The sequence below is a fragment of the Triturus cristatus genome, chromosome 4_2, assembly GCF_964204655.1.
Source record: "Triturus cristatus chromosome 4_2, aTriCri1.1, whole genome shotgun sequence".
Taxonomy (NCBI): Eukaryota; Metazoa; Chordata; class Amphibia; order Caudata; family Salamandridae; genus Triturus; species Triturus cristatus.
In genome coordinates this window covers 715,425,377-715,442,441 of record NC_140586.1, presented here as the reverse complement: position 1 = coordinate 715,442,441, position 17,065 = coordinate 715,425,377, and the positions used below count along the sequence as shown (strand labels likewise).

Here is a 17,065-nt window from a genome sequence, read left to right as displayed (position 1 = left end):
GAAGAAACCGACGCAGTGCCGATCAACGCCACCGCATTGATTGCCGATGCATCCCGGATTTCCACGCGTCGCACTGGTGCGGCAAGTTTTCCCGACGCATCACCCGAGGGCCAGAATCATCTTGGAGTTGATGCATCACTTCCCCCTACAGACCGGACATGACGCATCACTTCTTCTGCATGCAGCAGAACTGTTGCATCGCCTCCCCAAGGTCTCAGGAACTGACGCATCTCTTGTTTCTAGACGCTTCCCATCTCTGCAGCTGTTTGGCTTTGTGAATTTTGACACATCTACAGGTACTGTGTGAGAAATCACGCATCCATAGTTTTCAATTGACCCAGTTGTTTGAACCCTTTTTAAAGTCATATTCCTATTACATGTTGTTAGAAATGGGATTTCTGGTTGGCTAAGGCTTGCGGCAAAGCCAGGCAGAGACCACCACTCTAGTCAGGGCAAGGTAGTTACACGCCAAAGATAACCCCTGCTCACCCCCTTGGTTGCTTGGCACGAGCAGTCAGGCTTATCCCGGTGGCAATGTGTAAAGCTTTTGCGCACGCACACAGCAACAACATCCCCGGCACACCACAGAAGGAACTCCACACAAGGTTATATATAAAAATAGCATTTGTATTATCATAACACATTAGAATAGTAAGCACATATTATACATGGTGCCACCTGGCACTGGGTCATATTTACAAGGGATTATTTACACCTGACAGGGCCAACTGGACCACTGTCAGTACCCTCACACCCTCACAAAGAGAACTTAGTAAATGTAGAACGTATCATAAACATAGCACACAACCAGTAACTACTGGTAATCACTGTACTTAGCATTGGCCTGTAACATAAACTACCTTATGCACAGCATCACATCAGGCGCAAATTACATTCTGCGCCAACCTCACCATCATAAACACATGAGGCAATCATCTCACAAGTCTAAACGCATAAGCCCTTACCTCCGAAGTATAACTCACATTAGGGGCATAGATCACACAGTGAAACATAATCTCACTAGCATAAACGGGCTAAACGATGCAGCTGCCCACTATTTGCTGGGCAGCTGTGGAAGGAACGTGGGCATGAGCACCACTGTGCCCTCCTGTCCCCCTCAGGGACTCTATCATAAAAAAAGAAATGGTGCCCAGCGCTGTAGCTGCCTGCTCTCTCACAGGGGCAGCGGGGAAACTGCGCAGACAAGTACTGGCCCAACAGTGAATGTAGGAGTCCCGTTCTGGGACTCTGAAATAATAAAAAATGCCCAATCGGTGCAGCTGCCCGCTATCATAGGCACAGGCACCGGGGCGGGCACCGACAATGTGCCCCAACACATCCTCAACAACCAAAAATGTCCGTGTGGACCCCCCAGGGCTCTTTCTGCTAGACATGCCCGCTTGTTGGAGCGGCCCGCAACGGCAGGACCGCTCAGGAACCAACACTGTGCCTCGCACCTCACTACTCAAGCCCCACTCACTGGACTGTGGGACTCGTCTGGGTTTCCTTCCTTGCTGGGGAGGCTCCGTCGACTCTCTTCGCCCGGTCCCCCTTCTTGGGACCGGGACTTGAACTTGGACCTGCGAGTCTCTTTTCTGCCCTCTGAGGCTGCAAGCATGGCTCTCCTCTCCACACCGGAGCCCCGCCTCGCCTCCAGTGCAGCGCTGCCTGTCAACCTCCAGGACGGTGACACGCGGGGCTTCTCCCTTCACTCCCGGGAAGCCCCGCCAGGAGCCAGGCTTAGTCTCCCTCGGGCGCCCGTCCTAGCGCGGGGTGGGCTCCCGCCTGGGTCTTGCGGCCGGCGCTTCACTTCCGGACCAACTTCTCCTCGGCTCCGCCTCCAACCAGGCAGGCTGCCTGGTTTCCGGTTTCGTCTGTCCCGGGTCACGGCGGTGAATCTTTTCCTCTGCAAACGCGGCAATGCAGGGTTGGCACCCGCTTCAAATGAAGCTCCGATGCTGCGTGGTGGGCACCAGCCGTAAAAATATGAATACAGCGGGGTAGGCTCCCGCTCGGTGTGGCAGAATGCGGGGTGGGCTCCCGCTTGGTCACAGCATCACGGGGGGAATCCCTATGCTGGGGATTCCCTCCACCACCATATGCAGCGCTGCAACAGTTCCACGCGCTCCTCTTCCTTTGGAGAAAGTATAGCGCTCACCAGGTGCTAGGTGCAACCAGAAGAAAGTCTTTAGGAGTCAGGGGGGCAATGCTGGGCCCAGAGAGGCAGCCCTCCTGGGCCCCAGCAGCAGCACGCCCCCTCAGCGTCAGGAACAGCACCCAGGCCTGAACAGGAACTGAACAACATTATGGGGACACAGCCCCTATATTTATACCACATTTTCCCTTTGCGACACAGCACAGGGCTGGGGAAAAAACAGATGCAACTGGTTCAGGCGAGCTAGGCAGCACTGTTGTGCTCAACTCCTCTCTCCTTTGTCAGGTGGGGGCTAGGTACTCAGAGGCACCACAGGGGGCGGAGCCGGCATTGTGGAGGGAAGGCACAGCCCTATTCAGGTCCCAGGTGCAACTCCTCCCTCCCATCTACATGCAGATCTCTCCATTCACCACCGGGCAGACTCACCCTGGCTCCTGGAATTCCCCAGCCCTCTCAGCTCCTGTCAATCACAAGCCAGACATGCACTCCACATCAGGCAGGCAGACACACCGTACACAGAAATGCCAACTTCTAGAAGTGGCACTTCTCCACCAGTCACCATAAATCTGCGCAGCATTTATTCTCACGAGTTTTCTCATACCAAACTTGACCCTGCACTCCTCTCACACCAGGAACTACCAGGGACACACATATCCCTAATGCTTTCCTATGGGAGGGCAGGCCCATCTCACCACACATACACAGAGAGCGCACGCACTTTACACTGGACCCCAGTGCTAAAGTGCTCAGAGGCCTAAAATCACCAACACCAGGTTACAGAAAAAGGCTAGGAGAACGCAAAAAGTTTCGGGGTGAACCTGCCAAAAGGGCCAAGTCCAACACATGTATGTTGGAGATTTGTCATTTTGGTCTTGTTGAGTTTGGATAAAGAAACTTTATTTTTCTAAACTGGTGCGGTGTCCATTTGTGGTGTTATCACTGTGTTACTGTGAGTGTTGTTACAAATACTTTACACATTGCCTTTGGGATAAGTCTGTCTGCTCATGCCAAGCTACCCAGGGGGTGAGCAGGGGTTATCTAAAGTGTGTATCCCCCTTATCCTGACTAGAAGCAAGGGTCCCTATTTGGACAAAGTTACCTACCTCTGCCAACTAGAGACCCCAATTTCTAACAATGTTTTAAATCTGTAGCTTATGCATCGGATAATGAAATATGTGGCAAATGCAGCAAATCCATAATTATGCGGAAAACACCATAGCCACAAAATTGGATGATTCCAGTGGCCCGACTATAACATGGGAATGTGCAATGTACTATGAAAAGATATCAGAATATGAAATACGCACATTTGTAACCCTGCTAGGCTGGTGAGAATAAATACAGTCCAGCACAATTTCTTACTTGAGATAAAATGGTTATTTACTTTACCACAGCATCTGGCAGAGAACAGACTGACCCACATATTCGAGTAGGCATTGTAATTCCACATTATGGCTGCCCATCCAATGAGGCCTGAACTGACACTATCTGAATAGTAGAATGCATGCCCCATTCTACAGTATATTACTGCGGACATTCTACACAGACTAAACTACATACCACTCTCAGAACCCCACACAAAAACAAACATACTTGAGGTGCAGATGGCCGTTCATGGCCATGGACCCTGGTGCCACTGCGCCTGCTGCATCATTGGCAGGTAAACCCCTGCCTTCTCTCCCACAACACACAGCTCCCCGCTGCAGCTTGCTGCAGAAATGAGCCTGGGGTGTTTTCATTTTACCGGCATGACCAGTATTTTAATGCCTCAGCCAGTACAAATATAGAGAAAATCATCTAAACCCGGCACTGTTCTTCGTATCAGTACATAATTAAAACAGCTATTATTGAAAAACTGCACTTTAAACTGTATTCTAGAGGTTCCTGACTGATAATTAAAGTGAACAAAGTGAAAGAAAGTCAAGTTTTGCCCTCAACATGGAGAAAGCACTTAACAGGTGCTTTCTCTGTGGCCTCTTCTGCTGTGGCTGGGAGGGCCAAATGTTATGTTTGGGTGGGCCTGGCCCTCCCCTCCCGGCCCACCTGCTAGAACCGGGCCTGGGCAGCATTATGCACTCCTCTGCATCTGTGAAGCATGGAATCTGTGGATAAAAGCTCTCCACCAAGTTTGTGAATTCTGCAATGGAGTATATCTGTGCATGCGCAGAGCCAGTATGCTTTGGTTGGCCGCATGTGCAAAAGATGCAGAATTAGTGCACACCCTAAATGCTGTGCTAAAAGAATCCTGAAGAATAACTAGCAGAAGGTATGAAATTATGCCTCATAGTTTGCAAAGGTTCTGTGCAAACCTGTCCATCGTTTCGGAGAGGCAAAGTATCAGGGCTGAAATCATCAGACTAACAGTGGAATGAAATCTGAAGCAGAAACTTAAACAGGGGCCATTAAGGAGTGACATTTGGGCAGCTCTCCAGGTGGAAGAAGTGAATTTTGACTCATCATTGCTCAAACAAACCTTACATTTCTATCAGGGGAAGTACACGTGTGTAGGGCAGGCAGAAGTGTCTAGAATAAGGATTGGAATAGAAAAGGCAGAGAATGTGAAGCATAGAACCCGAGAGGTGTAAGGTAAGGCACCGGAAGAGCAAGAACAAATCCCAGGCACGAATGACTTAAAAAGGGAGGTGGAGTTTCCTGTGATTGATGGGGCACACGCCAAACCCGGTGGTGCCACATATTGCTCTCTCTCCATTGGGACACTGGCAAATACCAGCCTAATGCCTGTCAAACGCCTTTGTTGCATTTTAGAAAGGTTTCAAAATGACATTCTCCATAACGTCTTTCAAAGCGGAGGTCTCTAAGCCAAACTCCTCCAATCTGGCCTGGTACTTTCCTCCCAAACTTAAAATAAACATCTTCAGGTGACTGGAGCCAGAGGTCTGCCTCTCCCTCCATTTGTTCCAACTGGGAGCGTCTGCCACAAGCAGGAGTATAGCTTCCATTCGTGAAGCATGTGTAGTGGCACCAGAGCCCAGAGGCCTGCCAGGGCCACCAATTCATGATTAGTGGTGTATGTTATCATTCAAACAGCAGCCAGTGGGCCATTTTCAGATCGAGCCTGTAGGCAGTGTGCATGTGCGGTCACTATGGCGAAGATCCCGTAATCGTAGCCAGGTAACGGGATACACGGTGCAAACGTCAACATTGACGAGGACCCTTAATTACTATATTGAAGCTCAACTTGGTTTATATTTGGATGAGATTTTGTGAGGTACATGAAGAACCAAGTCCTTGGAAAAAACCTGATATTTATTAAATGATAACTTTTGAAGATCCCATTGATTGTCGGATATCGTTCAAGTGATACTGGATATAGAAACTTTAGCCCTGACGAAGTTCCTTTTGGAACGAAATGCGTTGGCTGGTGTCCAAATTTTAAGTAAAAAATAAAGGATATATTTTGGAATACATCTGGAACTATCGGACTTCATTCTGGTGCACCGTCCTTTCAATTTTGAATGTCCTTATCTGGTTTCCAGTGGAGTGTAAGTGCGGCACACTCCGGATGAGATTGCACAGACATTATATTTAATTGTTTACTGAAGAAGCTGAGGTGCAGAACCTTGGTCAGCCACATATTTGCTTTTTTATGGATTTTAATGATGTGTTTATGTTTTGTTTACTTTCTCCAGGCTTGATAAATGAAATGTTTGCGGCCGCGTTTCATCTTTCTTCATGGCGGCCAAGCTCTTTTGTCTACTTGAGGCGCAGTGTTTCTGCTTCACCCATCCTCCCCCACATTCATACCACCTCCTCTCTCCCCCACCCAGGTCAGTGTACATCCTTCTAATTATGTATTCAACATGTTCTGAATCTTCATAATGGCATTACTGTCTTAAATCTCAGTTGGAGTTTGAGCTGAATGTCTCCCGAGAGTCTTCCCCGGTGAGTTTAAGAGACAATATCTATCCTGTCCATTGCTCGTCGTATGCCAGTCTTTTGTTTCAATCCTTGCAATTCCTTCCAGTATGTAAAGAAGCATGGCTGTCCCTTCATCTCATGTGCCGAGTCATAAACAGAGCCCTGTTGTAACACACCGAAGCTTTCTCTGTAGATTCCTACTACAGCTACCAGTCTGCTGATGGAGGAACTTTACTGTTAGCTGTAGCACTGCACCAACTCGCCAATGGCAGAGCAGTGCTTTCCTGTTCCAGCACTCAGTCTCCCCGCATTCCTTCTTCCTGCTTGTTTGGTCTTTTTGTCATGTGGCTGTCACTAATCTTTGATGTGCCTGACCCTATCTAATCCTTGCCCTGCCCAGACACCATGGAATTTGGTCTTTTTTCCTGTCTCGTTCTTTTCCTGCGTATAAAATTCTGCCCTACCCCGCACATACTCGCATTTGTTATTCCTACCCGTTAATATTGTTTTTCTAGCACTTGTAGTTCTTTGAGCGGAAGTGGCGTCGAACACAAACTGAGTGAGCGTAATAATCGAATCCGGAGCGCTCTCTTTTGTAATCGCGTTCTACTGTATAGCAAGCTGCATGTAATGTCTTAAAAACACAGAGACAATACATTGGTCACCACATTTTCCGTTTGTGTATTAATGAACATACCACACTGGATCTTCTTACTAAAGTTGTGCCCCGGGGCAATAAACTGGGGGAAGCCCGCTTCCCATTACTGTTGTGGAGTTTACATAATACGATTAGAAGCAGATGCGCTGCTTGCTATGCTGTGGCAGTTGTCTCCTGAGATAGTATGCCAGGAAACAACTAGAATTGAATATTCACAGTTTTATACTTGTATTTTTGCCAAAATTAAACCGGTCCTTAGTTTAGTACACTACAGGTTTAGGTCACGTAATGGCCATTGATTAGCAGCCAACAATGTAACTTCCCAATATTATTTCATATCTGCCCGCAAAAAATACACACACTTGCAGCTTCACCCCATGACTCGCTGAGTTATGAACATGCTGTAAAAAGTTCTACAGAAAAAAGACACACAACAGAGTTCTTTGTTTTATTAAGGTAGGGAGAGCATATCCTTACCAAGTGCATTCATGTTTTCCCATTTACCTCATGTATATTGTAATTTTAAAAGTATTATTTATAGGTGTTTTTGTGCCCTGGAAGGCAGCTCTCAACAGCACACCACATCATTAAACTCCACACCACTCCACAACAAAAAATGCCATTTCACTTAATTACACTGGAAAACACACAATCCCGCTCCATTAATAATCAGTTCAGTCAATATAACATAATTCCACAGCCCAACATGCCACATAATTCCAATACACAAATCCACTTCACACAATTACACAACTAATCAATCCAACTCACATTATTCCACAACACGTCACAGACATCCACTCTATAACATACAAGTTAAAAACATTGCCATTTACAATGCCAATAGCCCCATCTCCAACAAATGTGAGAGCTATTGCATTACCAATGCTTGTTCTTACTTGCACCAGGGCCCATGACACACCGGCTACACTACCGTCCACAAGGAGGGGCTTAATCTAATATTAAAACAGCTTTTTAAATGTATGTAGGAATCCAAATATGTCCAAACCAACTTCATATTCTGATCCCGGGTTAAATGATTTATATACAAGGCGGCAACTCTGACCTTTGTATAATAAGCCAATCTGGAGACATATTCATATATATTCATTCATATTTTTTTCTCTCGCGCGCTCTCTCTCTCGCCACAAAACATTCAAAGGCTGCAATATGGGAAATTATGGGAAAAAACTATTGATCTCAATTTCCCTTCTGCATTCATGAGTGTAGGGACCTCTCTTGGGGCACGACAACAGAGGATCGGGGTATGTGTAGCCAGAAATATGGAACTGCTAAAAATATTACAGACTGGGCTGCTACGCACAAAGGCTTTGTCGCTTCCAGGACTACGCCACGTGTCTGGGGCTAGTGGCCGGTGATCTAAAGCCTTGACTGCAGGATTTCAGTAGGTCCACTCAGTCCTTGTCCGTTATTCGCACGTTCACCCCCCGGGGTGAGCACGCACCCTACAGACAACATTTTATGTTGTGTTACTGGTACCTTAACTCGGAGAGGGGAAAGTATATAAACATGAGGATGCTAGTGGGAGGGGATAAAAGTGTATTTATTCTGCCCCGCTAGTGCTTCAATTCAATAAACATTGAAATCAGCTGAGGAACAGCTAGTGAGGCGTTTCTGAATTCCAGACATTAACATTTTTATGGAACGCGCGAGAGCTTCTTGGAGACAATTTTGCTCCTGTTGCTGTTTTGCATTTTTAATACAACAACATTAGCCAGTGGCAAGACTGCCAAAGGCTCCTTTCACTGGAAAAGAACACGCTTGTGAGACCCTAATGGAACTTGACAGCAGAGTTAAGGCGCTTTAAAGCACCCGCGCCATGAAAATGAATGCGAGGGTCACTGCAACGGAACATGCAGTGCATGACCCTTCAGGGACGCGGCTCATGCACTCCAGGGTGGTAGGGCAGTGCTGGAGGGGTGGCCAGGAAGCTACGGGATGAATTCCCGATCTCTAATAACACCACACAGTCAGACTTTCCACTTTAACCCTTGGGTTTACACATAGACATATAGACTTAATGGTTGAAGATTTTGGCAGTAGATGTGAAAATCCAGTTTCTCACATCTCTAGCGAATACCTACGGCACACAAGACCTCATGAAAAGACCCATACACTCAGCAAAAACCTTCATAAACCTTGACAAAAATTAGTGCAACACTTTTTGGCAAATCACGGACACTGGCGTTCTGTACAATGCCTACTTTTGATGCCCACTTATTAGTTTTGCAACTCGTGAACCAGTCCTTACTATCCCTCCTGAAAAGTTAGTAATTGACCGTACTAATCATTTTGTAAGATCTGAAGGTGGTGAAGAGAATTTTCACAAAATCTATGAGCACATTTCTAAAGAAATATGCACCATTATCCGACGCCGTCATACATAAAGTAGGAAATTGGCTACGCAACAATATTTTTTCGCATACTAATAATGATCTTACGCAACAACAGCATAATACTCCCCTCTTCTCTTACAACCATGTGATATGGTTTACATCCGGTGTCTCCAACAAGTAGCTCTCCAACTACCTGTAAGTAGCTCTCCTGGGTGCATCCCAGCCTACTAAATTTGAAGCTTGTCTGAAATAATAGATGTACACCAACATTGAAAAGTGTGCATTTGAGACAGAAATGTGTGTATTTTTAAAACTTAAAACAATGTAGTGGTATTTTACATTGACAAAACCTTTTTTATCTTACTGCTGCCAACCTTGCATGATGCATGGAGGTGATTACTGCTGGTAATCCTACATAGTGGGGCCACTAGTGTAATTGGGTCTGATGTGGTCACTGTCACAACATTAAAAATAGGAGTAGCTGGGATGATTTTCATTGAACATAAGTAGCTCTTATTACAGAATACGTTGCAGATCCCTGGCTTGCATACTTGTTGGTAGTACACCCATAGTGGGCGGCATCTTACCTACAGCCTTGCAGTTTTTGGAGTGGCTGTCCATCTCGTAGCCATCGTAGCACTCGCACTTGTAGTCGCCCTTGTAGTTGATGCAGATTTGGCTGCAGGCATCGGGGTTCTCACATTCATCGATGTCTGAAAGGAAGGTGCAAAGACCATTAATGCATCAGACCACAGAGAAGCACCAGGCAGCCTGGGACCTGCAGACAGCCAATCAAACACGGCGGAGAAAGATGCAAATTACCTCCACACGTCTTCTTGTCCAGCAGCTTGTACCCCGATGGACATTCGCATTCATACCCAAGCTTCAAGTCTTTGCATATGTGCGAGCAGCCGCCATTGTTCGCCTGGCATTCGTTTACACCTGCAGGACGACAAACAACGTTAACTTTGAACCAGTGGTTAATTTGTAAAAAAAAAAAGTGCCGGGGCTCTCGTCTGAAGGCAGCTTGCACTAGCTCATTTCCCCTGTTAGTGCCGCCTATAACAAAACCAAATACTAACCATGAAAGTGAGAAGAGGATGGGGCATAATGGCCAGAGCTGCTGACTTCAGAGCTGTTGAACCAGGCTCGATTATCCGTGTCGGCTCAACATCCTGCGATTCTGGGCAATTCACGCAATCTCCCCGTGCCTACCAAAAATTAATGTGTCCTTAACTTCTGCTCATGAAAAGCGCTGGTGTTGATGATTAAGTGCCGGTGCTGAGCACCTGAAACCACCGGCTCAAAGTAAGCACAGCTATGAAGGTAATCGCAAGATCCCCAAACAAAGGCAAGACAAACACATGCACAACTAGACTCTTAGGTCGTCCACATTAGAAGAGCTTTGAGAAAGGACTGTGTTAACAAGTGACACCCCACAGAATCCAGGGTGTCACTAAAAGATGTCACCCTATAAGAATTTGGAAGCATTCCTCTCTCCAGCTGGAATGGTTTATAAATAGTCACATTCACTACGAATGAGTATTGATCCACAGCTGTGGTTGTATCTCACAATAGGCCACTTGAAATACTGACCCACAGATACATTGTGGCCATACTATCAACTCCCAAAATGTTGTCAGGTAAGTGTAGATTTTCTATTGTTTACTCTGCTGTGGCAATATTTTGGGATTCAACATTATGATCAAAATATACATGCAAGTCAATATTTCGACTGCAATACTGTGGAACAGGCCCACAAATTTACTATAAACACCCACAACATTATTCAGTGATATCTCTCACGACAAAATATTCTGATTCATGTGGACTGCACTTTGTGGTCTGTACCATCAGGATCCGACTTAGATGCAAACACATATAGGCCCAGGAATGATGGTTCCACCCGCATCCACAAGCTTCTGCTGGAGAACATTACATTATAAAAAGTAAATTAATAGATGCTCCCCGTTACAACATGTTGGAAGAATGTATCCCTCCAGTGCCAACTGGAGTGGCCTGTCTATATGTGGGTGTGTATGGATGGATAAGAAGCATTTTGTGCTAAATCAATGATGCAGACAGCTTTGATGTACTTCAAGAAATGGAAACTGGGTTCAAAGGTGAATAATTAAAGAAAATACCCAGAGACAGGTGTGAAGTGGCACTTTGCAGACACAGTCGCCTACATTTATTTTTACTTAATACTATTGTAACCTGCAACCTGTTCAATCCTTGCATATGTGTGTGTGCATATATCATTTTACTTTGAAAATAAGGGAAACAAGTGTTTTGCAAGATTTGTTTTCCTATAGGCATTTTAAAGTTGACATGAGTGGGCCTAAGTGCTCGGCTCTATTTTGAAACGAATGTTGTATTTCTGCTTGCTGTGCATAGTAACACATTTTCTGTTTCAGATGCAAGAGTCAACATTCTCAGTTAGGAATGTTATTCTTTATAGCTTACATTTTCAATGTCATAGTCTAGACATTAATTTGATTAGATGATCACCCACCACCTGCCTAGGGTGGGCGGAGAGGGGGTGAATACTCCTTCGTGAGATATCGTGAAGGTCGCAGTGATGGAAGACATTGGCATTGTATCATCCATGAGAAGGAGGCTGACACCAAGCGCAGAAGGAACACTGGGTTTTGATTGGTCCTGCTCGATGTGAACCTGCAAGAGGTATCATTGGATGTAACTGCAGAGCTCCTGCCTATGTCTTTTCCTTCTTGAGGTTCAACGCTCCTTATCTGCCTGCTCCTAGAGATACTGTCGAGAGCTAGGACATTACTTCTCGTTCTAATCAGGACCTTCATCTGGTTCTTTTTTCGGTGCTGTTTTGGCCGACACCCGCTGCTTCTGACTTCTCCGGTTTGCCGGCCTCCTTAACTTAGTCTCAGGGTGTTTCCTTTAAGGGAAACAAAAATTAGCATTTTTTGTCCTTGAAAACTTCTTTTGAAATTGATGATTTGAAATACCTTTAAATATGCCGGATTCAGGTAATTATTGACTGATAATTAACAGATTTTCTTTTCTTTTATAATTACTAATTTCTTATAAATCTTCATGATTTGCAAACGTACTCCTCTCTGTCATTACTGTGTGGCATAATCTGCTTCACTGCATGCCATTGCAAGGTTATTGAACTTGTGATTCCAGCCTCAGTTTGAGCAAAAGGTCCTTCCTAGTGTATATAGCAGAGTTCTGACATTGCGCCGAGATTGCGCGATGCAAATTCCATTCTTATTTATTCCCGCTGTCCAATCCCAGTCTCCATACGACTTGTCCAAAAGGATTATGAATGTCCTTTTCCCAAGTAATTTGGGTTTTTACTTTGTCAATTAGCTTCAGCCCCATGTCTACTGGTCCAAAAGAAAATGCTCCACCCCCTTTTGTAGACTTTTTCCTACCTGGGGGTTGTGTAGCGTGAATGCTTTCGATTCACAAGGCAATATATTTTTTGAAGATTTATTAAAAGTTATCAGTAGCAACCTTAGACCAATATTAAACTGTTTACTTTGTTTTTTGAAGCGTGTTCTGAACTCTTGTTTGCAAACAAAATTTTGAGAGAGGACCCCGCGACTGGCGGATGGCTGCCATTAGTCGATCTGAAGTATCCAGCCTGTGTATGGGGGCAATCTCCTGTCTGCTCCTTTGTCCTGCTTTGCTAAAAGCACAGCTCCAGTGGAGTAGTCTATCAGGGTGACGTCAGTTTATGGGCGGGGCAATGGATTCATAAGCCTGAGTTGCATTGCTTGTAAGTAAATAACTCTGATATGTTTCACAAAGATGCGCTGATTAAAGAATTGTACATGGGACAATGCAGTGTGTTGTGCTCTGAGGAGATGTCCATAAAAATCCAATGATGTACAACAATGTTCTGCCATTAAGGACTCTGTAAAGAAATGACGAGCAATCTTTAAGATGCTTGTGTTTACACTTGCAAAAACAACAATTGATGGACAGAATGCAGAACAATGTCATACATTCACCCCAGTACAGAGATCTGGGCCTAAATCCATCCTTTTTTTGCTCACCATGCCATCCCAGTTTGAACCCAGCCATATGCAAATCAGTCTTGACCCTGTGCCTCATGGGAACAGTCAAGCCCGAACTGCCAAGCCAGGTCCTCCCTGGACTGGAAACAAGCATCCTAGGGCCGGTTTTGGGGTTTCACCCCTCTTCAGCCAGGCTAGCTTGATTCCAGTGGCATGGAGAGCACTTCAGGCAAAGAAAGCTACGACTTGCTTTGAAAGCCACCTCCTCCTGGTCGGTTTTATGCATTTGCGTATGTTTGCAAACTGAAGGGGCAAAACCAGCTGGGTGCACAAGTTACAAGGGGGTGTTGTGCAAAAATAGCCGCATCACATTAATCGAGTTTACTTTATGCCCGACTTATCCACCGAAGCAATAACGTTTCCCTTACACATTATCTACTGTGCTTTCAAAGGGGTATAATGTAGATAGTTTTGCATCACCTCTCCCAGGAATACCCCATCTGGCATCTCTATCTGTCAATTAGCTTCAGCCTCCTGTCTACTGGTCCAAAAGAAAATGCTCCACCCCCTTTAGTAGACTTTTTCCTACCTGGGGGTTGTGTAGCTTGAATGCCTTCGATTCAGAAGGCAATATATTTTTTGAAGATTTATTCAAAAGATCTCTTAGCTGCACACTGAGTCCCCACACCAGCACGATGTAAGCAACTTTAGGGAAGGAAGATGGTTCGGAGTGACATGACCAATTATCTTAAATGTAAGACTGAGTCATGTGTAAAATCAATGCCATCATCGCAAACAAGGAGCCCATCCCAGGATGAAGCAAAGGGTAATTCAGGGAACACTGGGCCCGGGGACTCGGTCGATGCCGCGCGCTCACCTGCGAAATCCGATGGGTTTTGTTGGCCTAATTGCTGACAGGGCGTGGGGCTTCAAGCTGCTCCGGTTCCGCCGCGGATCCCGTGAATGTTTGCTCTGTTTGGCTGCAAACAACTGCTCCGCTCAATATCGCACGCTCAGGAGCGCCGCAAAGCCAATATCTGCGTCTGCAGAGCAGCCAAGCTGCCAGCGCGAGGGGATCGATACAATCCCCTCTGATAGCAAACACAAAGGACGGACTCTCTCTTCGAGGATGAGCGAGCGAGGTCGCCTCTTCCCAGACCTCCCTCCATTCCACTGAATTTTTAGGTGGAACACGTGGTTGGTTCAGACTTTGCTGTTCACGTAGCTATCAGGCAAAGGTTAAGATCTTGAACAAGAAAGGGTTAAACTCTTGGCAGCCAAAAGGCAAAGAAACTGGTGATTATACAGGAAATTTTGTAATGTGTGACCTACAGCACAAACGTGGGCCCTGATGCAAGTAAGGGAGATGGGCCCCTCCTCTTGGTTTAAAAAAAAAAAAAAACTACTCATTTGGGCATTTGGGGTAAAGCGGGTTCCGGGGTCACAGCAACTGCTGCACTATTGATAGCTATGCCTGTGTTGGACTTTAAAAAAGACAGCCAATATTTGGCTGCATGGGCACGGATGCGGCCTGACCAGCGCGCCAAAGCGGCCGAAGAAGCCAAATCGATGCAATAGGAAATGAAGAAATGCTGCATGTACGGGATGAGAGACCTGGGGCTTGATGGGACAGTAGAATGACTCTTCTGTAGGGCGGGGTACCCGTAGACGCGACTCAGGGTATGGAAGGGGCGGCTAAACAGATGGTAGATACGGGCACCACAGACTGCCCCAATTGCTTCCAAGTCAGTGGCGTAACAAAAGCCCCTGCAGCCCAGCCCCAGCTCCAGGTGCCCCCATCCGGCATTGGCAGGTCCCTGGCCTGACATCTTCAGACTGGGTCTCGAGCATGGGGGGGGGGGGGGGGGGTGCTGCATGTGCTTTGCAGGGGGGACCTCTAGTTTTGTCACACCAATGTTCCAAGTAGGAGAAATGCCTACAGCAATAATATTCCTGTAATAAATATGACTATCGAGGGGGGCGGGAGGTGGGGGAGTTGGGAATAATGCTCTTATGACATGTACTGTTATTGTCAAAGAAATATGCGTATCACTTCTCTGGAGCCATGTTGTGTTCTAATCCTGTGAAAATCGATAAAGAATATTTTAAAAAAACAAAAAAAAACAAGACAGCGCATATGCTCAGGGGTGTAAGGCGGCCACACTAGCCCCGGAGGCACGGGAGGGCCCCAACCCTTCAGAGTGCCCCTTTCAGCCCAAGGGCCATGCATTCCTCTGAGCTAACGGAGAGTCAGGGGCCCTCAGCACATCTTGCAGGAAGGTCCCTCTTTTTGCGTCGCACCACTGATTATCCTGTTCGTTGCTTATAAAGTATTGTATGACCCTCAGTACAATCTGGGCCTTGGCACAGATAACCAAATGTTAAATGATTCCACTAAAAAGGTCTGAGTATACTAGAAAGTTACACGTCTGAGGTGTCTTGGGGTCCCCAACCTCAAAACAGTTAGTAGGCTGAGCAATTCAAATGTACATTCAATTCTTGTTATGTTATGTTAAATCCATTTGTATCGCGCACAAATACTCAGCAGAGTGTCCCGGCGCGAACTCAAGGAAAGGAACCACAGACCAAAGCACTATTCAAACAGGAAAGTTTTTTGCTTTTTTTTAAAGATCAAAGAGTCTTGAATACTGCGTAGAGTCAGGGGTAGAGCGTTCCATGCCAAAGCAGCTTTGCGCACGAAGGAGCTCCCGCCCAGCGTCTGGCGTTTGAATCTAGGGGTCAGCATCAGCAGCTGAGAAGATGAACGCAGCTCTCTCGCCGGTTTATTAAAAGCACACCTCTTCTGGAGGCAGGAAGCACCCTGACCATATAGGGCCCTATATGCGATCACCAGGATTTTGAATTTAATTTGTGCCTCCACCGGAAGTCAATGCAAAGAGCGCAAGTAGGCGCGCACACTACACTACACTACTCAATTCTTCAAGGGAATTGAAGAGAATACCGACAGATTGCATACATATGGCACCATGTTTAATTTGAGAAACTTGGTAGACAGTGGTTTAACCCTAATACCATATCTACTCTATCACTATATGTCTGTTGGGGAAGTTTCAGCCATTCTCATGAGGCTTTCCTTCTGGAGTTTGACAACAACAGATTCATCCCAGGACTATTAAACATTTATATTAACCCCTTAATCAAAAATAACCTCATTGATCAAATGGATTTTGTTGGACTTGGCCCTTCTGGCAGGTTCAACCCTGAACTTTTTGCCTTAAGCTCTGACATAGTGGTAATGATTTTTGGCCTCTGCGCACTTTAGCACTGTGGCCCAGTGTAAGGTGCGTGCGCTCTCTGAGTGTGTGTGGTGAGATTGGCCTGCCCTCCAATAGGAATGCATGGGGGATATGTGTGTCCATGGTAATTCCTGATGTGAGAGGAGTGCAGGGTCAAATTTTGTATGTGCGAACTCGTGGGAATAAATGCTGCGCAATGGTGTGCGCAGATTTATGGTGACTAGTGGAGAAGTGCCACTTCTAGAAGTTGGCATTTCTGTGTGCTGCGTGTCTGCCTGCCTGATGTGAATGGCATGTCTGGCTTGTGATTGACAGGAGCTGACAGGGCTGGGGAATTCCAGGAGCCAGGGTGAGTCTGCCCGGTGGTGAATGGAGAGATCTGCATGTAGATGGGAGGGAGGAGTTGCACCTGGGTCCTGAATAGGACTGTGCCTTCCCTCCACAATGCTGGCTCCGCCCCCTGTGGTGTGTCTGAGCACCTAGCCCCCACCTGACAAAGGAGAGAGGATCTGAGCACAACAAAGTGATCCAAAACTCCCCTGAACCAGTTGTATCTGGTTCCCCCAAACCCTGCACCTTTGCACAAAGGGAAAATGTTGTATAAATATAGGGCTGTGACCCCATGTAAAGGTTCAGTGTTCCTGTTCCTGACGGAGGGGGGCTTGCTGCTGCTGGGGACCGCCATGGGGGCTGCCTCTCTGCTGGAGGACCCTGTGTGCTGGCCCCTGGGCCCAGCTATGCTCCCTAAAACCTTAAGG

General features: G+C 46.3%; 1 protein-coding gene across 3 annotated transcripts in view; it reads right to left on the bottom strand.

The window, feature by feature from the left end:
- The window catches only part of LRP8 (LDL receptor related protein 8), a 1,041,819-nt gene that overhangs the window by 228,519 nt on the left and 796,235 nt on the right, over nt 1-17,065 (bottom strand). For all 3 annotated transcript variants that reach the window (XM_085602589.1, XM_085602587.1, XM_085602588.1), the window contains 2 exons: nt 9,872-9,991; nt 9,637-9,762 (listed from right to left, as the gene is read on the bottom strand). In XM_085602589.1, coding sequence (XP_085458715.1) covers nt 9,637-9,762; nt 9,872-9,991 — 246 coding nt within the window. The remainder of the gene's footprint in view (nt 1-9,636; nt 9,763-9,871; nt 9,992-17,065) is intronic.